Here is a 21,622-nt window from a genome sequence, read left to right on the forward strand (position 1 = left end):
CGCGATGACCGACCTGAAAAGTGTTTTCAAAACCCAGTGGGCTAATGTCACTCACACCGACGGTGGATGGTGGGATCTCTCAGGGTGGCAGCCTGGGGGAAGTGAGCTGCAACACCAGCAGCCGACCATCACTCACTCTGATGGCAGGGGGTCAGCTGGGATTCTTTGGTGGCCTCCCGGGCAATAGTTAAAAAGAAGATTTTGGTTCACATGTCAATGTCTAGCTTGAAAGCAGGGAGTATAAAAAGTGATTTTTTTTTTTTTTTTTTTTTTAATTGTGGTTCACCAGTGGCAGCAGTGCAGCCAGGAAGGGGAGTTTCCCTGCGAGGCCATTTGATTGCATGTGAAGCTTACAATGGGGCTGGCTCTGCCTGGTTTTAATTTTTTTCTCCCGTACGAACTGAGATGTTTTATTCCCCCATACCAAACGGGGGGAAAAATTAAATCCAGACAGCTCCAACTGCACTTTAAATTTCATATGCAGTCAAACAGACTTTGAGAATATCGTCAGCTTCCTCACCAACCTGGCTGCCACATAGAGAATGTAAATAAATACTAAAATCCCAAAACATCATGTCCTTATGCTAACTCATCTTTTAATGCAGAAACTGACATTTCGGAAAAATTACCCCATTAAATTTATCCTTACACCTAAAGCATGGTAAGGTTTGCAAAGGACTGCATCAGAGAAATCGTCTTCATCCCACTGCAAATATTCAACAAAACTGCAAGTGTAACAGCAGCTGATATTTCATCAGCAAAAGAAATTATTTTGTACAGAATGAAGCCAAAAGAGTCACTGCTTACAGAGTAAGCTCTTACAAAGATAAAATTTTCAAACTAAAAATTAGTATTTTAAAAACTAAGTTCCAGTCCTATAAAAGTTAATTGTGTATTACTTAATGTATGTTAAGCGGTCATACTTAGATTTCTGAGAGGTCAGAATCTAAGAGTTATCCAACACTGAAATCATAGCTTCTGTATGTAAAAGCAATACAACCAACAAACAAAATGGAACTGGAAATATATACAGCTATAGCCAGTATAATTAGTTTGCTTGTACGTTGTAACGCTTTTCTACCAGTTCTTTGCCACATTAGACTGTCAAGATCTTTGAGACTGATGCTATTGTTTCCTACATAGTTCCTCTATGACACACAGAAGAAAACAAACCAATTCAAAGCAACAGTACATTAAGGAATAGCTCTAGAATTCTGCTTGTCACTGCTAACTGTGGTTTATTCGAGACTATCAAGTACCAAAACTGATTTGCTTGGGCACAGAGTAAAGCTGTGCAACCTCTGTCTTGCAGGAAAAAAGTAAAAGGTCGTAATTTCCTTTCCAATTCTCACAATGTGTGCAGCTCACATATGTGAAGAGAAAATATGACTCTAACTCTGCATAGTTAAGCTAATAAGCTTTCTCATAGGGTGAGACAATAGGAACTGTGAGCATACTGTACAGCACAATAAGTGCTGGCACATGAACTTTCAGTCTTGAGGGACAGTGTTTCACAGTATATCAGTGATAGAAGACCAGCTTGCAGCCAGAATTATGAATGAAAAGTTGAAGCCTTCATGAAAGTATGGGCTTGGAATGATTCTTCTGCAGTCACCTCAAAAATTGATGCATTGAATTATTTTGGGTAATACAGTATTTAACACTTCATTTTCTAAGACTGTTATGCACACAAATTCATGAGCTTAACCTAAGACATCATGGTTTTGAAAGGTGGTGTATTACATGTGTGAATACATTTACACAAATTTAAACCAAACTGATAAAACAGTGTATGTTCAACTTAAACCTATGTAGGAGTATCTTACAGGTCTACTTCTAAACCTGGGGTATAGTCAGAGACAGAAAAATTCGTATCTCTCCCCTTCTCAGGCACCAGACTGCAAGGGACTGTTGATGCATATTAATTTCACGGTAAACTGTGTACTTGGAATTGCCACACATGCTGTCTCTGGGGAGCTATGGTTATTTGTCTTGAAATAGTCTCTCATGTTTGTGACTACTATACAATAATACTTCAGCAGCAAATGCTATGGTTATATTTATATTAGTAAATAAACTGTCCAAGAACCCTTTTGTACCCCTGATGCAGCTCAGCTTATGTGGCACAGCTCACAATCATGGAGCCAAATGCTTTTCCCTCTTCTCCCCTGCTCCAAAAAAGCAATCCAAAACCCAGAATGGCCTCATCCACACAGCTTATTAGGAACAGTCCCAGGCCCATTGCTAGTTCCCAGACTGTGCTCAGACATTGTTTGGGATGGTGCTAATTGGACAGGGCCAAAATGGTTCCAGAGACTGTGCTAGCAATTAGCAGCACGTTCACTTATGCACATGCTCAAGCCCATCAGTTGCTGCTGTGATCTAGCACAAGATGGTCCTGGCTCTGCAGCTGCCAAAGGCAACTCCTGTACTTAGCACCCTCCTTTGACAGACTCAGTTAATAAGGTGGCAACTCCAAATTCCAGCTGCCTTCTACTACCTTTGTCCTTCCCCAACCCAAAGAGGGAGCAGGGAGAGCACCAGTTCAAAGAACTGAACCACTTGAAGCACAGGAGCCTCCACATGTTGCCCAAACCACGGGCTCCATCTCTGGCAGTGAAAGAAGACACCAGATACAAAGCTGGATCTACCCCAAAGATCTTCAGCTGAGCTATGATGATCTGCCAGCTGATGCAAAGTAGACAGACTTAAACAACTTGTCCCAGTTTACAATGGAGCCCTCAAGGGTAACTGGTCTCACCAAACCACTGGTGCCTTTAAACAGCTATAAAATCTTCCTCTGTTTCCAGAAATGACAGAGTATTTCTTCTAGCTGAAGCACCACAAAAGAGACAAGTTTAGATTAGCTGAAGAAATCTGAGTTGGTGTGAATGCCTCCTCTAACCTACCATCACTCATGCATGGGGAAAAAGATTTTGGAAGAGAGAGAGAAAAAGTCATGAATTTCCTAAGATGCAGATATTCTGTGTATCTGCACATGGCTGAAGGTTCGGTGCAAGAGGTAACATGCATTATTAGGATGATAACTCATATAGTTGAAAGAAAAAATCACAAAAAAATGGGGAACAGAGTTTTTCAAGTCTTCCTCTCAAAATCCCTGAAGAAAAACCAGTAAGTTCAAAAGTTTGGGGTATTTTTCCACCTGCATTTAACAAAGGAGATCACCTCCCCATATGAGCCATTTCAATCCATCATTGGTACAAAGTTACTCCTGCTGCCTTATTACATCTGACCAAACATATTCACAAAAGATTGAAAAATTAATTTTAAATATTTGTGTCTGAAAACCACCAAATTTATAAATCATTGTGTCTCTGTATTAAGCTGCCCAGACAGATTTTTCACTTTTCTTCTTTTTCTGCAGCATTGTTGCTCTTCTGAACGGGAAAACCAGTACACATTTTCATTTCCCCACAATTCAGAAATATCTGATGGGAAGAAAGCATAGAAAATTATATATTTGAGAATGGAAAGTTCTAGTAGGATGACTTACAATAGAAAGTATTTTGAAACCTTTGCCTAAGCGAACAACTATGAAATAATGGCTCTAGGTCTGAAATTTAATTAGGATTATATAATACAAGGGTGTTGCTTGTTTATTCTCATTGGAAATTAATTCTCTGTTCATTTGATAACTGCAGAAATCATTTGTTGAAAGTTTGTTTAACTTTTCATCAGAACTTTTCTTCCTCTGTCTTCTTTTATTTGGGGCAGGAAAATGCTGAATTTACTTGTTTATGCAGAATTCTTGTATCTGACCCTGTCAAACTGTGCTGTCAAAATCGCTTCTGGAGTAACACAGAAAGAGTTAGTCAAAACCAACATTTCCTCCTGTAGGCATTTCTTCACTTTTTTGTTTAAAAAACTTTAGATATTTTTGCAGTTTTTCAGTAAAATTGAAGCTGAAACCCTTTTTTCAAAATGTCGATTTTTAATATAAAAACAATTAGAATAATTTTAAGAATACCACCTTTTTTCCCCCCCAGAACCAAAAACTTCTCAGTCCTTCACAGTATTACATATTTTTCTGTGACACTGTGCTTTTGCACCATGCGTTTTTGGAAACTTCATGTCATTTCAGGTTTTGGCACTGAACACGATATTTGACTTGATTTACAGCAATCTGTCTCCTTTAACCATGAACACAGCACCATAATGCTTCCAGGGCATAAGTACCATTATTTACTTCCCTTTTGAAGTTAATGTATTAAAAATATGACTCCACTTTAAGAGAACAGGGGTCCTGCCAGTCTTCCTTGCTTGAATATAGGAAGGCTGAAATTAGTTTAAAAATGAAACAGAGCTCCTAAAATACGACGTTAAAGACTTGCTTTCCTTAGTGAATCAAGAATCACTTTAGTGAAAATAATAAATATTTAAAAAAAAAAAAACAAAAACCAACACAGGGGCAAGAAGATATATCAAAGCTTTGATGTCTTTGTATGGAGTGCACCATTTTGTCTGTGAAACGTAATGGGCAAGAATGGGACAAAAATATCCATCCCGCAGCTTTTGTGCCCCAGCAGGAAGGGCTCCAGGCGTTGGGGAGACCAGGGCTCGGAGGCCACAGTGCCCTCCCCACTGACACACACACCGGCCCGCTCAGCCACCCCGCCAGGGGGGCGGTGAGGCCGCTAGGCCCGGAGGCCTGCGCCATCCCTCCCAGGCGCCGAGAAGATGGCGTCACACCCGAAGCTGCCAGAAAACGTTTCTGGGCTGAACGCGTAGCCGAGGAAAGGGGTGCCGACGCCCCAAACGCGTACACAGTTCCTCCACGGGGCATCAGACCCGTCCCCACCCTTTCCCTTCTCCCCCTCCCCAGCCCTCTACCCATCGCACCACATCCTACCCTCTCCCTGCCCGCCCCTCCCGCTCCCTCTTTCCGCCTTCGCGTTTCCTGTCTGGGCGGAGGAGGTTTGGCCCTGCGACGCCGCCGTCTTCCAGCGGCTGCGGCGAGTGTCATGGCGGCGGCTCTCTCAATGTCAGCGGCTCTGAGGCACCTTGTCGCGAGGAGCGGGGCCGCCGCGGCCCGCCTGTCACCGGCCAGGTAACGGGCACCGCGGGCGCTCCGCCGGGCGGCTGGGCGGCATCGCCGCAGCCAGGGGCCCGCTGGCGGCGGCCCGCTGGTACGGCCGCGCTCCCGACGAGGCTGACCCGGGCCTAGGGCTTCGCCGCGGCCGCCTCGGGCTCTAGGCCGGGGGGGCCGCGCTGGGCCCCGCCGCGAGAGGGGGGCGGCCGGCCTGCCAGTGGGCGCCTGGCCGAGGCCTTTCTCCGGGGCTGTACGTATCTGTCCTTGTTGTCTTCCTCGCTGTGACCGCCCGCCCGGTGCCCTTGCGGCACCCGGACGTCGCGAGCTGGTCGAAGCGGCAGAGAAGCCCCGCCGTGCCCAGTGTGGTGGGCGCGTTTGTCTCGTTGACAGGGAGCTGGAGAGGGCGACGGCTCCTTGCATCGCCAGCACAGTCTTCCCAGAGTTTTGCACCCCTCTGCCCTATTCTGTATCCTGTGGCTTTTCCTCTCTGTCCCCTCCCCAAGATCTCATACTTTTTTCAGGGGGTATGTAGCTACTCCTGATTCCTCGAAATAATGCTGAAAATAGCTTTATAATTTTGGTGGCACTTTGCTGTTTGTTTCTTTAATGCAGAGACTTGTATTGAAAGTCCAGTACATGACCAACTTCTAGTTGAAGATGTGTGCATGTGTTTACTTATGTACATGTCATAGGACTTAAGTTTTTTGTCACATTCCCTTCTAGTCAGGAGGAAAAAGTATAGTTCAATGCCATTAACTATGATTTGGAGGGTTTGTTTTTCCATGCTACTTAAGTCTTTACATATAAACATACATACAAGGTAGTGACAGTATTTTTTTTAAAATCTGTGGGTCTTTATATGTATATAAAAACACAGAAAGCTGTATCTGCACACATATATAGAGAAAGAAGGACTACGGCCGTACTGTTTTTCCCCACTTTTTATGGTCTGCCTGTCTGCCCCATCGGTTACTGCTGCTTCCTCCCTCTTAAAATGGCACTAATCCTCAGTCTCATAAAAATGTTTTGGAATCTCTTGAGTATGAATTTAGGAATTTCACTATGCTAATACAGAAACTTACTATTCATGTTTGCTTGTTTCTGCCCTTCTTTTAGTCCTCTGTGGTGTTGACACAACTATTTCCTGTGCCATGTGGTAAAGTGGATCAGTCAACTGATTTGGATTAAAAATAATTTTGTTTGTTTTAAAGTTTTACCACTTTACCTTTTAAGCAGTTATTCCAGAACAATTAGTAGGATGTAGCAAGGATGGGAATGAACAGGGAAATGTGAGGTAGGGACTCTTAAATTGACATCTCTTCCAGGAAATTTATTCTTTGAAAGAGTGCTTTAGGTTTCTTCTCTACCACAGAGGGAGACTGAATAATTAGCATCCCTTAATATTTTTGATAAGAGGGAGGTTGAAGATATTTGCCTGAGGGGGACTGAAACTTACACTTCACATTCCATAGGAGAGTGGCCTGATCATAAATCTGCAGGTTTCTTGGAGAAGAGGCAGGGAAGAGCCCTGTGAGTCTCTCTTAAAGTTTTACACATCTTTGGAGTCATTGCATGTTGAAACAGTGAGAATAAAATCTTCCTTGGAACAAGGAAAAGATGTTTCAGAATAAGATAGATTTGGCTGTATTAAGGAACAGTTAAGGCTGTCATTCATTGCATAATTTTTGTAAAGTAATTAATTATTGATGAAGTAGGCACTGAAACGTACAACTTTTCTCAATTACTGTTTTATACAAAGGATATTGTTAAGCAGTCTCTGCAGTCTTGTATCTTTTTCTTCTGTACTCTGTTGCTTCTTGAAAGCAGCTGTTTGGTTTGTTTTCTTTTGTGGATACACGTTCTGATACACGTTCTGATACACGTTCTGATACACGTTCTGATACACGTTCTGATACACGTTCTGATACACGTTCTGATACACGTTCTGATACACGTTCTGATACACGTTCTGATACACATGTATTTTACCAGAAATCTAGATGACTCCAGTATCATAAATTTCAGTAGACAGGTAGGTGCCTCAAAGCTTTGCAGTGTACCAGTCCCATTTCTACCTTTAGTATCTCACATCTCATTTTGTAAAAAGGGGGTAAAGGAACTTCCCTACCTCACAGAATTGTGAATGTTCTTATAATACAAACCACTTCAGCTTATTTTTCAGTTATAATGATCATCAGCTATCCAAAAGCATACTTCTTTGAGAAGTCAATGGTTTGTATATCCAATCTTGTAATTGGATATACAGATCCTGCGACACTGGTTTCCTTTCAGAAGAGTATTTGATAGATGGAGATTGGTGCAAGTAGTTTCTTACAACAAATTCAGAGTATATTTAAAGTCTTTGTCTGTCTAATTTGTTATTGGAGTAATCTGTGGACAGACTGTACTATACCAGTATGCTAGATGTGTGTCAAAGTAAATACAGGTGTTAGAATTACTGACCATAAAAGTTACCTGTTCTTATGAGATGACTGAAGAAGATTCTGGAATTGTCAACTGTGAGGGCATTTGAATGATTCTTCCATCACTTCAGCATTTTATTTACTCAGATTCAGAGTAAGGTTTGGTCAAGTTTGGTACAACTTGGTTAAATTACAGTTTCATGTTATTTGCCTAAATTAGGTTATGAGAGTAATATAGCTTATTTGTTTGAGCACTGTAGGACTAAAGTTAAAACCTTCAAGCAGCAGTTTTATTTGCAGTGTTTTTCACAGTTTTTGCATATGAAATTTCAGATAGCTCTACAGTTTTCAGAACTTCAGTTACAGAATAATATAGCTGCCTTCTGGTTTTGAAAACAATTTGCAAGACCACTTTCCAGTAGTCACAAGGGAGATTCTATTCTGATTTCCATGAGTTATATTTGTTTCTTACAAATATGATGACATCCTCTAATGCAAAGATTGAATTTATCAGTACCAGTTTAAGCACTTCAAAATATGAATGCTCAGGCTGCTTGATGATTCTGAACTGGTTACTACTGGTAACAAGGAAATAAGTGTCTGTGCCAAAGTTAAGAGAACATGCATCAACATTCCTTCTATCTTTATGAAGTTCTGTGGGCCTATTTCAAATCACTGAAGCAGTGGACCATTATTATTCTGTCTGATGGTGAGCCTAATATAGACCATCAGCAGGTGGCTTCAGCTGATGCAGAAAATAGAAGTGCCTCCTTTGCTTAGATCACAGTTTTGAAGCTTTTGTGCTGTAAGATCTGTCAGGGTTTCAGGAACTTGCAGTTATGTTGAGCACGCTCTTCTGAGTTTGACCTCTTCAGGAAGAAAGTTGTACCTTGTTTGTCTTACCTAATTATGGCAGATTTTACTTCTTTGTTACGTGCAGGCAAAATTTGGTTAAGGGGTATAATTTCAACAATAGTTACAATTCTTTAAGTTTCATGTGATTTGGAGGAAAACAGAGGAGGGACTCTTAAATGTCTGTTTTGGGAAAGATTGCAGTGTCCCCTTGCATTAGAAAATATGGGTAGGTGAAGCTAGGAAAAGAAAACAAACTGGGAATTAGCTATTTGTTGTGAAACTGTTTAGTATTTCAGAGAGTTCCTTTAGTTCATAAGGTGTTGCAGTCAGGATACAAAGATACTAATTTATGTTACAGAAGAGGAGTATTTTATGTGTGCAGGTGTAATAACCTGGACACACAGTCCCTGCATTTCATGATAATGAATTGTTCTTGTCACTTTTCAGTGATAGATGGTGGTTCTTCAAAATGTACTGCCTTCTTGTAATTCTGTTGTAGAGACTCTGAGCATGATAGCAAATGTTTTGCTAGTTCATCATAAATGGATATCTGAGATTATGAAAGCAAAGAATTATGGACATTTAGGTAATAGAAAGCCTGTTATTCAATTCATGCTATATGTTCAAGAGAATGAGGAAACCTGGGATGCCATTTAAATCTTATTCTTCAGTTGTCATATGCATAAGTCAGCTTCTTCCTCAGTAAAAAGAGGGGGAAGCCATTTTTGTGGAAAAATAAAGGACTGGAAGAAACTGGAAGAAAGGTGTTTAATTTCTATATTGTTCTTTCACGAATAATAGAGAAAATGTTTATTAACTTTTCAAAAAAAGGCTTTTTTTCCCCTCAAGATAACTAGCTTACTCTTTTGTGTTATTGTTTGATTTGTGGGGTTTTTTTTCTTTCTTCAAAATAGCGTTGGATCTTTTGTTGCATGTCCACACTAAGCCATATGTTAAAGTAGCGCTTAGTAGACTTCCCAGATCTGTATCTGGGTAGACCAGAGAGCTATACATAGATGCACAAAGTTCTGACTGCATTTGTTAATAGGAGCCCTGTTTAGCCAGTGTTAGTGCTAGCCAGTATCAGATTTTTGTCAAGTTTAGAGTAAGTAGCATGTTGCAGCAGTTGTATTACTTACTTCATCCAGCTGTAATGCATGTCTATTACTTACTGTTATATACTGTCCAGGATAATGTACATGTGGTGGTATCAGGTTCAGACACATCAGAAGCTTTGGTTTTCAATAATAAGAAAATAGTTCTGCAACATTTAACTTCATTAGAATTAATTGCAATGGCCAACTGCATCTGCAAACTGTACCTGGAATACGATTTCAAGATAAGACCGAGGGGAAAAGTTTTTTGAGGTCTTGCCCTTGCTTTATAAGTGGTGTTTTTACATAGTTTCATTTTGATTGTTCATGGGGAAAAAAGACCTTTTAAAATATAAATTTAGCTTGAATTTTACAATTTTATCTTGAATATCTATTTTGTTTTTAGTGCATATCAGAGGAGGTACAGTCTTACAACAATAATAGTACAATGGTAAACTGAAATGCAGAATAAAACTCCAGGGAGTTTTTTGGTCATAAGATTGTGGTGACGTAGGTGGTCTCAGGGTGAAAGATGTGGAGAGACAAATAGACATAGCAAGGGGAGAAAAAGACTAAAAACCCTGCAGTTTGTACACTTAATGAGCATAAGTTTAAAAACAGAACTCCAGGCAGAACTGAGTGTTCATCTGATATTGCAGACAGCCTGAAGCAGTAGTTTGGGAGATGTACATGTTCCATATATCTAAGTGTATAATTAGTTTAAAACTCGTTCCCTTTGTCTCTGTCCACACTGTTCAAATAATGATTGTATGGACAAGAGAGGGTCTAGCAACCAAATCTTGCATATTCAGCGTGGCTGAAAGTATCATCAGTGGTTATTTTTTTATAATCACATGTCCTTTGATGATGATCTGGTGCCTGGCTCTTGTGAAGGAAGGTCCCCTTTCCCCATCAGTTTTGCATGCTTTTAGGGAGAGAGGAGGAGATTTCTGACACATAGGATGACTTGCGTCCTTTTGCAATACTTCACGTAGGATCTCAGATGCTGATCCATCACTGCTTGCTTCTGTCCTGTAAGAGTTGATGGGACAACAACATACTTTCTTATTCATGATTGGTGTGTTGTTCATGTCTATTCACCTTTATTATGGGGTCAGAGTGGCTCTGGTGAACCAGAATGGTGTTTTAGATTTCCTGCTTCTGTGTTTGACATTATGGGAAGTAGGGTGTTGGAGTGTTCTCTGTTTCCTTTAAAATGGAAGGAGGAAGCTTTGGAAAGACCCCATGGAGGAGTGAAGATGTTGGATGTAAAGAACTATTAGAACAGTAGGATGTTGCTGTCAAAGTGAGTAATCCTGTCATGAATTAGAGAAATGAAAAAGTGAAAAATGTCATGCATCATGTAGTTTAGCCTTTTTCTAATGCACAACTTGTCTCCTGGTGAGCTAAGATCAAGATCGTTCTTGTTCTTAAAGTTGTATGGGATTCCCATAACGTTTCATAAAGTTCAAGTACTTTTGGTATTGGTCTAGGTGAAGAAGAGTATGGGTTGGAAAGATGTGAAAGTAAGAGTGGCAGAAGGGGAAAAGAGGTTGAGAAAGCCAGCGTTTGAGAATGGGGGCATGGGAGAGATGTGTTGTTCTGGAAATGATTGTTTTTCTAATGTAATTACTGAGAAGTAAGTAGAGCAGGCATTATGACAGCAAAATGTTCCTGATGAGTCTTCTTAAATTCCTGTTCATTATTGGGCATATAACTTGGAATTAATTGTTTTAATTGCATTTGGTTCCTTCGCTTTTGGAATTAGAAACCCAAAGGGGAGGAATGACAGCCTTTTCAGCAAGAGAAGGTTTAGTAGAGACAAGCAGACAGAAGTTTAAAGTATCTTTGTGTTGAAAGATAACTAGTAAATCAGCAATGTGCTTGCTTCTGCACTAGAACAGCTGAAAGCTCTTCTTACCAGCTGTGTGGCAACTCGTTTTTGTGGGCTCAGAACTGCAGGTCACTTACCTAAAGTTTGGCATATCTTTAAAAAAAGCATTATTATATGCTAGAATAACTTCTTCCGTAAATCTACTGATCTGAGAATCTAATAATCATATTTCTGCTTTGCAGATTTGAAGAGTGGAGATATGAATAAAAACCCAAACTGCCATTAAAACAAAACAAAAACCCAAACCAAACAGAAATGCCTTAGAGGTTAGAGGTGAAGTTTGTTGGCACTAGTATCTTAAAACAGAAGGACATAATTCTTTCAGGGACTAAACAGTTGAAAATAGGTTCTGACACTGTGTTTGAAAATGACACTTAGTTTTCAAAACAGAACCCCAAACTTTTTTAATGGAAATGCTTTCATGTTGGTATTTCCTGGAGCTAAATATTTCATGTCTTGAAATTGGAGAGAAATGTATTTGTAGAACTTGTTAAAATGACTACAAGCACATTTTTTTGTCCAATAAATAAAGACATTGATAGAAAGATTATGAAATGCCATATGGATACATGGAGAGGGGGAATTTGAATGCCAGCTGTCAATAGATAGAATTTCAAATCTATGTTTAAAAAAGTAATAAAATTCGCTTTAGTGGCAGTGGTTTAATATATACTGTTCCTCAGGTTTAATTCCAACTGGAAAAATACTACTTTTTGGGTTACAACAATGATCTTGATTTTGTCTTAATGTAGGTTTGAGCATTATGACTCAATTAACCTTGTTATATATACATCAACTTTATACATGTTTGGAAAAGCCCAGAAGACAGTTGGGTTGTATTGTATTTCTGAATGATAGTAACTGTCACTTTCAGCGCCATTCTTCGCAAAAACAGACACTATCAGAATGCACCAGTGAGATTCAGAAGTTAAATTCCAAAACCCAAAGTAACTTGGGTTACCATCTACATCAATAACGTGCTGCTTTGGCCTTTCACTCACAGCTAGACATAAGCATGCAAGCAAAATCAGTTTCTGATATTTCTTCTTTTGGGAGTAAATAAATGCAAATCAACAGCAGGAATTATTAGACCAACGTAGAGCTCTCAGTGTATTAGACCAATGTAATAGGTCTTCCTTCTGACACTGTGGGAAATCTTGCCTATTATTAAGCACATGTTGATGAATAGTGAGGATGGAAGCATTAGTTACAGTTAATATGGTTGATATTTTTAACTTTTATCTGTATTCTTAATTTTGAATGTTGTTTTTGCTGACATCTCTCTGTAACTTACTCTATGGACAGATCATCTACTTAGTATGGTACGTTTCTCATCATCCCCATCTTGTGACTGTTTCTGCCAATTTTTTATTTTTTTAAAGAAATTTGTGAACTTTAAGCATGCTTGAAAACAGTGTTAGTCATAAGGTAAATTTCTGGAGATACAAAGGCCACGTTACTAGTTTTGTCTGGGGCTAACACACAGTCTTGTTCATAATTATGTTTAATGCGATTCTTTGTGATGCAGGAGAGTATCTGTTCTTAAACTTGTGCATTTTTGGTTCTTGAGAGTCAACCATGTCTGTTTGCGCTTTTTTTTTTTTTTGTTACCACAGGGCCTGAAATTAAATTTTTAGTATTTTGAGAAAAACTGGAAATTAAAGATGTCCCACCCCACCAGGCAGCTATTGATTTTTCTGCTGTTGTCCAGATTGTCTGTCATAGATGAAGTTGTCTGTTGTAAGAGATTAAAATGTTGAGGCTTATGTAGTTTGCAGGGAAGCTTGAACCTACTCACAAATGGTTAAAAAAATCCCAAGTTTAGAAAAATCTTCTTTTATGTTAACAGTTTCAGTAAATTTGTATCATCCTTAAGAGCTTACTATTTTATACATTTTATGCATGTACATGTTTCCATTCTTATAACAATATAGTGGATTTTGATAAGCTTTTAAAATTATTTTGTAAAAATTTGATTGAGTGTGTTACGGAGTATACCTCCAAAACTGTCTTAAGATCACATCCTTTAATGTTTCTAATAAAAGATATTGTTAAACTAGCAGGAGGCAAGCTGAAGAGTTAACACTATCTTCTTTATAATGTGTATTTCCATATTTCATAATGAATGGCATATTTCCCTCCTGGCAATATAACGGTATGTTTAGGTACCATTTTGTTAACAAGCCGGTTTCTAGCTGCAGTAATTTCTGTCTGTCTTGATCTTCCCTTGACCTGTGACTGATGTTGAGGAAGTAAATTAACTTTTGACTCAACTAGACAGACTGTAGGCAGCTCCAGAATGTGTGTGGGCAAACAGTTCTTGCAGCTGCTTATTCTTGGAGTGTTAGCATGGAAGATTTCATAAACAGCTTCTATTAATTATTTTTTAAAAATCAGATTTGTTGTATTTTATATAAAATATTTGAAGACCTATGTTTTATGAAGATTATATGTAAATACTTCTGATGTTGTCTTTTTCTGTCAGTCTAATGAAGTAACGTTAAGTAATGCCATCTTTATTAAAGTCCAGATCAAAATTGTAGAGGATGACTGTTTAATTTTTCATCTTTTCTATATATTTCAGTGGTATTAAGTAGAGATTTTTATGGATATTGCATCTGCTATCAATAGTGTTCAGAAGTGCCATCTTTCTGAAACCAGAGATCTATTTTGTGGCTATTTAAAGACCCAAGACTAAACAAGTGGCTTACTTTCTGTAGAACCACAGTATTTTAAATGAAGGAAGAAAACAGAGCTCTTCATGCAGTAGCTTTGACTGTTCTGTCATGTATTCAAGGAGTGTTTGTAAGTGCTGCGTAAGTTATCTGAAGGGAAATTCTGCAGCAGTGATGTTTTGTCATATGTCAGTGTTGATTGTGCCTACCAGAGAAAGGGACAAATAATATGAATGTTGTTGTCTGAACTGGAATTCAAGAATAAGGTTTGCATTTGTAGCACTAGTTTTGCCTTAAGGGTTTATTCCACTTTCAAAAAGAGTGAGCAATAGCAAGGCTAGCCAGTCTCCTTTCAGAAAGCTGCTCAGATAATAAGAATATGAAAAGAGACTAGCAAAAGGAAAGAAAAGTACCAGTGAAGGAGGAAAGGATCAATGTGTAAGAGCGCAAGAGAACACACACATAGGGTAGCTGACAAGGTTATTTTTATTCTCAAAGGTGAGTTCTCCAAAAATGCTTGTAAGGTGTGTTTGCATTAATAAATAGTGGTAAATGGAAAGAAAATTAAGTAAAATAATTATTGAACACCAGGGCATTCAGGCTTTCTTTTAAAGTAGACTTCATTTAAGTAGCATGGCAGTTTCATTATATTAGTCTTGTAACAATAATTTATCGTTCATTAATTTAAAGAATTGTTGTCTCAACACTGCAGAAAAGTATTTTCTAGAAGAAAGTACAGTACTTTCTAGAAGAAAGAACTTTTTTTTCTTTTTCCTAAACTAGTGCCCTGTAATTGTTACTTGCACTTGCATGTAGAATAGCAGTTAAAGTTTTGATGTGATAATTTTTTTTAAAACTTCTGTCAGAGGTACTTGCATAGGTTGCTTACATTGCAGCCAACCATTTGTTTTAAGCTAAAGACAGATGTGTATTATAGGAGCTAATTAATCACACTGGTACCCACAACAAAAAACCTTGTGCGGTTAGTATCTTTTTAAAAAGAGATAAGATTTAAAATCAGTTGTTATAGAGAGACTGCATAAAAATTAAGTCCTGTGCTTTGGTTGCAAAGTAATGAGGCTGAAAAACAAGTGCAAATATGTTGTATACACTGGAAAAACCTGAACCTCATAGAAATTAATGACTAGCAAGGTCTGGCTGCTCCTGAAGGTAAAACAAGCTGGAAGCTGAGGGTGATCCCAGCAGGCATAGTGCCTTCACTGATCAGGGCACATTCCCACAGTATCTATACACAAGAAGAGCTGGGTGCTGGTAATAGGGTCCATCAACAGTCTCAGATGCAGCAAAGTCATGAGCCATGTCCAAGTCAGTCCAGTCAGGAGCAAAAGGAACCAGACAGGTTTGGAGACAGGCTGCAACACGTGTCTGAAGTCTGTCCAGGCAACAGAGTCTGAACAGGACTGGAGTCATCCTGCAGCTTGGGTGAAGGCTCTAGCCAGGCTCGGAGACCACAGCCAGGGCTGGAGGTGGGTACACTTAATGGTGTTGCTCAGGCAAGGGCTGAAGACCCAGAGCTGAGCTTAAATGGAGCTCCAGGTCCACAGGCAGGGGGTTGTTCATGGAGGCCCTGGGTGAGACTGGTCACAGCCATTAAGACCTGTTAGTGCCCTTAGGGTCCTGATGCATGGTCAGACAGAGTTCATCTTCAGATTGTTAATATTAGAGCACAAGATGACTTGAAAACTCAAATTATATTCTTGCATGTAAGATGGCAGCATTGGTGTATCTTCTTTGCATGTAACTCAGTAGACAAAGTTTTACTGAAATATCATGGGGGTTGTTCCACTCAGAGGTGTATGAAAAGGAAGTTGGAAATATGTCAACAAAGCAATGATGTGGACAGGCAGAAGAATTAAAAAATGGGCTGTGATGTGATTAAGGTGTGTGGTAGAATGGAGAGTAGCAAGGGTACCTGATAACTGTGGAATGGCAACAATTCAAAGAGGAGTTGAGGACAAAAGCTTGATGTCGAAGTAAATTGAAGCAAGGGTGAAATAAAATCATATGCGAGAATACTAGCTAGATTGTCCCATCCTCATCTAGAACAACTGCTGAGAGCATACAGTTCTGAAAAGTGACCTGCTTCTGTATATCGCATTTCATTTGTGAGGCATTTGGCTGTTTCTGAGTGGCTTTTATGAAGTACTACAAACGTAAATGAATAGATGGCTCTTAAATACATTTTTTCATAGCTACCCAACAACTGAGTCTTACTAGCCAAATAGCTGCATTGACTTCCGTGAAACATTATAAACCAAGATGTAGTTTTCCAGTTACACTGTAAAGGATTCTTTTTTGTGCTATAGCTTAGTTCAGTAGTTTACAGCTCAAGTGTTCGAGGGCATTAAATAAGAAAGAAGTTGCCTTTATTTATATGCCATGTTTTACAGACTTTGCTATTACCTTAGATTATTAGAGTAAGTATTACTTAAGTTTGTAAATGCAGTCAAATAGAAAGGCTAAATCAAAAGGAAAGGTTAGGGATGAAATATAGGACTGTACTATGCTGTAAACCAGTTTGCAAACACAGAGGAATCTTAACTCATTCTTTTTGTTTAATTTTACATGATTCAAAGGCTTTTGTTCAAAATGCATAAACTTCCCTAAGACAGAGGTGGGTTGTGGAACATTAGTTTCATTCCTCACAGTTTTGGAATTAAACCCTTTGACTTTTGTTGTTCTTACTATAAAGAGAGCACAGTTTTTAGTTACTGTCTAGTTGTATGAATGCCTGATTATGTATGTGTGGGGAGAAGTTTGACATTTAGAAAGCACAAACAGAGCAAATATGTCACCTGTGTATTTTGTCTTTACTCCCTGCATAACTTTATTAGGCTTTTTAACTAGATAATGCAAAATTTGGTTGACAGTTGATACGGTCTGTGCAGCATTTCTAGTATTATTTGCCTTTTGACTGACTTGCCTACAAGAGGATTCCACTGGTCCATGGTCAACCTGCTGTTCTCAGATTGTGATCTGAAGTTAATTTCTAAGATTAGGTCTTCTAGTTTGGAGAGTAACGTGTAATGAAATTGCTGATCTGCAACTGTACAGGTGGCAGTAGTTCAGAGCTCCTGTCATATGACAGCAGTTGGACATCTTATAAATTATGTATTCTATTGCTGTAAAAGTAGTACACCAGATCTTACTTCATACTGAGTTTTATGATTTCTAGTACAAAAATATTTAAATACTTTTGGGTCATATTATTCTTAATGTGTTAAGCCCTTCTCTCAAAAGTGTTTCTAGTCTGTTTGCTGTAATCTGGGAGAGACCACTGGCATACTTTGAGTCATGTGCATATGGGGGTCTAGAAACACTGGCATGACTTTGTTCAGAAGTTTAGTAGCAAATAATGACTTGAGTTTATGCCCAAGCACCTTGAGAAACAGTCTGGTGTCAGCCTGGGACTTGCAGAGAACTGTTTCAGGATGTGGAGCCCTCTATTGCTGGTGTGCTTACTTGAACCCAAGCTAGCTCTGTGGATTTTTGCCTGAACTATTCCTAAGCTCAAGCTGTTTTCATTGTGTGTATGCTTGTGCCATGCATGTACCCACCTAATTAATGCTCCTACAAGTCATAGTGCTCAAAAGCATGGTGGAGACACCTGTGTAGCTCTGCAGGAGTAGGTTGAGCCTGCCTGTACTTACAGATGGAGCCTTCTGAAGGGTTGTGCTGGTCTTTGTTGTGTGCCCAGTGGTGTCAGCTCAATTAGCTGGCTAGAAAGCAGCTCAAATGGGCCCTGTTTGAGTCAAGGGCAGTGCAATCTTGGCACTAAGTCGGAACTAACCTTCCTGATTCATTGGTGACCCTGAGAAAGTTGTTTAAGTGAGGGAAAGTGATGTTGGGCAACTCAAGCCATGTCTTAACAGAGCTGACTTTTGGCCTGGGGACCTAACTGGAGTGCCAGGAGTGGCTCTATATAGTACTTTGGTCCTACAGTAGTTCTGGAAGGACTACGGCTGTGTTTGCATAGTGCTGTGGTTCAACTGATACCTTAGTTGTCTGTAGGTATGTCAGTAGTGTTTTTCTATCTGTGGGACAACTAAAGTAGAATCTAAAATAACTAAAATTTGATTGTTTACTACCTGAAAATTTAACCATTTAATATTTCTAAAGGCAGGTGAATTTAACATTTAGATTTGAAGATGCACACTAAATTATAAGGCACAAGTCAAATGCTTATTTTAATGTTTATTCAGTACATTTATATGACCATTGCTTCTTTTCATAATGCAGATTTGCCTAGCAAAATCACAATCAGTGCCTGCCCTGTATTCCAAACACACACCTGGAAAATATATCTATATCTTGCATATGAACTTTTTATCAAGTAGAAGCATATATTTCTATTTCAATTTTGATGGTTTTTATCACTTAATACAGACATTTCATTAGTAGTTTAGATTAAATAAATTTGCATTCCTTTCATCCATTCAGAAACATAATTTATAATTTAACATAATTTTGTAGGCAAAGGAAGAATTATGATGTACCAATACTATCTGAGAATGTAACTGTTTATAAATGGGAAACTTGCTTTTCCTCCAAACCTAAAGTTATTCATGCAGTTCATACTACAAAATAGAACTACATGGTTTCTACAGGCAGTATTTGGCATTATAGTCTATATTTTGTTTATGTTGGGATGTAATAAGAATGGTAAACATATCCTGGTAAAAATAAAATACCGCTGACTCTGTTAAGTCTTTATCACTTTAATTACAATAGTGAATCTAAAACCAAGGAAGTATTATCCCACTCTGTTTAAGTTCATCTTTCACAAGTTCAACTATACAAGCTGTCTTTATAAAAATGCATTATATTGGGGCTGAATACTGTGATTTGTACTGTATTTGACATCATACTAACAGGCAATCATTAATGCCTGTATTTTATATGAGAGAACATTATACTGATTTGTTTTTAGTCTACTTAATTGCAGTGTGTGACTAGGTTGGATGCTGTGGAAGTTCTGAGCTGGCAGTGTTTCCATGTTCTTTTTGTTCAGAATTTAATGTTTTTCTGGTGGCTGTACACTGTGATCCTTATATTATTCCTGATAAATAACGTAATATTAAAAAAGTTGGTTTTCTAAGAATGACTATCTGTTCAATGCATTGAATGGTTCATCATAGCTGCTGCTTCTTCATATTCACACCTACTGGTGCCCTCATCATTCAGTATCAGAATACTTAAAACACCATTTCGACTTGCTCCTTAATAGCTGCCTTCATTTTTCATGAGGCACATGAGGTTTTCTTCAAGACTTTGTTTCATCTCTGTGTTGTGATCTGATTACCTGTGCTGTGATACCTGGTTTTCTTTAACATATCTCCAACAGCTGACCAAAAGGGGGTGCTAATAGATCAAAACAGTCAGATGTGTTGCATAAAGAGGTTAAGGAGCCTTTTCTTGGGCGATTAATTCAATCTCAGCTACTGAATTATATCAGGTAAATGCAAGTTTTTGCATCTGGATGTTGTGTAACATGTTGGTCGCAGTGTTGCTCTTCATGGAAGGCAAGTTCATGCCTTGTAAAAATATGGCTGCTTCTCACCTTCCACTAGGCTTGTGGAGGATTCTTCACAACATTTCCAGAGGCTCTGCGGCAGGCATTCGCTTCTGTAAGACTTCCATTTGTTTTTCCATTTATACAGTTAAAAACTGAAAGCATAAAGGGGTTAAGCATAGGTTATTTAGCAGATGTTGAAGAAGTTCAGATTTGTTGAATTTTAGAGATTGAATACAGACACCCAAAACTACCAAGATGAATGTTCAAGTCAGATGCCTTATATCCTTCATCCTGATATCACAAAAGACATTTTACTGGTTTTTTTACTGTTTGGTTTCTTCTGTTCAACAGAACTGTTTAATGGCATCAACAGAGCTGGGGCCTCTAATGCAGGAAGAAAAGAGGAGACATAAGTATGACCTCAGCAACAAGAAACTCTGCTAGGTTTTTATCCCACAGTGGGACCTGATACTGGTGTGAATATTGCAGTGAAGACAGGAGAATTTCCAACGGCTTTTCAATGGACCCCTCCATCTGTGTAGCAGAGATGGGGGACCCATTTGTGACTTTGCTAGAACAGCAGATGGTGGTGGAAGGGGGAGTAAATGCTTCTCACGGCTGACATGGGGTTAGATGATCATAGCATTTGTTTTTCCAGGATACATGATAACTACAGAAATTGATTAGTGTAAAGTGATGATACAGGATCATATAGATCAAGTCTAAGGAACTTAAATGCCCAACACAATTCGGGGTCGGGAGAAAATACTGCTTTCGTAATTGCAAACCAAATGACAATTTGAGTGGTGGTCTCTGTAGCCAGAGGAGCTGCTGTAAATTCAAACCAAGTTACCCATGTCTGTGGGAAGAGAAAGACACCTCCGTATTTGTGTGACAGGCTAACATGTAGAAACAAAGAAGGAATCTTCCACTGAGAGAGCGACTAGGAGATTTGAGAGAGGGAATATACTTGGGGAGGAGGAGTGTGATGCCACATGCATCTGAAGGAAGAGGCCCAGAAAGGCAAACTTCAGCAAGAGGAGAATTTTGCTGTTTGAGTCCCTGTTGATTAAGTGTCCTCTTCACCAGCCATACAGCCAGGCCTCCTTGATGAAAACGTTTTGGGGTCTAGAAGACCTTGTGAAGGGTTGGTTGTAATCCAAGAAGCTGCATATTGGATTAGCCATATACATTAATGTGGGGATACTGTGGGAAAGGATCTGCAATTTTACTTTTGTCCACATAATTTTGAAGGGATTTTGTTTTAAAAAGCGAACTATTCTAATAAACGCAGGCTTTCACATTTAAAAGCTCGTTTGTCCATCAGTAGGAGCTTACTATAAGGAAAATGTTTGGACAGATCCACAATGGAGCTGTGGCCAGCTTGGAGTCTCATCCCATTTTGTTTATTAGATAGTAATGTGAAGGAAGTTTGTCTGATCTGTGTTTTGAATGGGACGTTAATGAGCGTAGATGATAGTGGGTTTTGTTGCTAGCTATTACGTGTAAAACTTTCTGTATAGTTTCTGAACTTTAGAATTACATTGCTGGTCTATTTAGTAGTGATTAAATTATTCTGTGTACAGTAATTTTAAATCAGAGTTTGATTAGTCTTGGAACAGGGTAAGACATAGAACTTCCTGTTCTTAAGGCCTCGTCCCAAGATGTTTTGACAGGGGAAAAAAAAATGCATAAGCAGTCAAAAAAAGGCAAAATGGGGTAGTGTGGACCCATATTGCTTACAAAGAGAAAGGAAGAAAGCAGATTATCTTTCCAGAGGTCAGTAGTACAAGAAAGGAGGAGAACATTGTGAGAATGAAACTGTAAAAAGTATGTTTTATACTTCAGCAAGTTATCTGTCACAAAAGCTGCCTAAAGGTCGAGGTGGATGTGGGTAGAGGCAAGTATTAATTGGGAATTTTGTGAGAATTACTGTTGAGGGCAGAATAAAGGGTTTACACTATCTGGTCAGTTAAGTGATTTAGATTACAACATTTATTTTGCATTCAGATTAAACGAATATGTAAAGTTTATACAATTTCGAAGGGGAAACTTGAGTGATGAAATGATACTTGTCATTGTGGGAGTTTGAAAA

At 38.9% G+C, this 21,622-nt stretch overlaps 1 protein-coding gene across 1 annotated transcript in view; it reads left to right on the top strand.

Moving 5' to 3' along the window:
- Positions 1-4,463: 4,463 nt before the first annotated feature.
- Positions 4,464-21,622, top strand: part of NDUFS4 (NADH:ubiquinone oxidoreductase subunit S4) — a 48,851-nt gene continuing 31,692 nt past the window's right edge. Inside the window, exon 1 of the mRNA XM_074813671.1 lies at positions 4,464-5,068. Coding sequence (XP_074669772.1) covers positions 4,464-5,068 — 605 coding nt within the window. The remainder of the gene's footprint in view (positions 5,069-21,622) is intronic.

The sequence above is a fragment of the Strix aluco genome, chromosome Z (assembly GCF_031877795.1).
Source record: "Strix aluco isolate bStrAlu1 chromosome Z, bStrAlu1.hap1, whole genome shotgun sequence".
In the NCBI taxonomy this organism is placed as follows: Eukaryota; Metazoa; Chordata; class Aves; order Strigiformes; family Strigidae; genus Strix; species Strix aluco.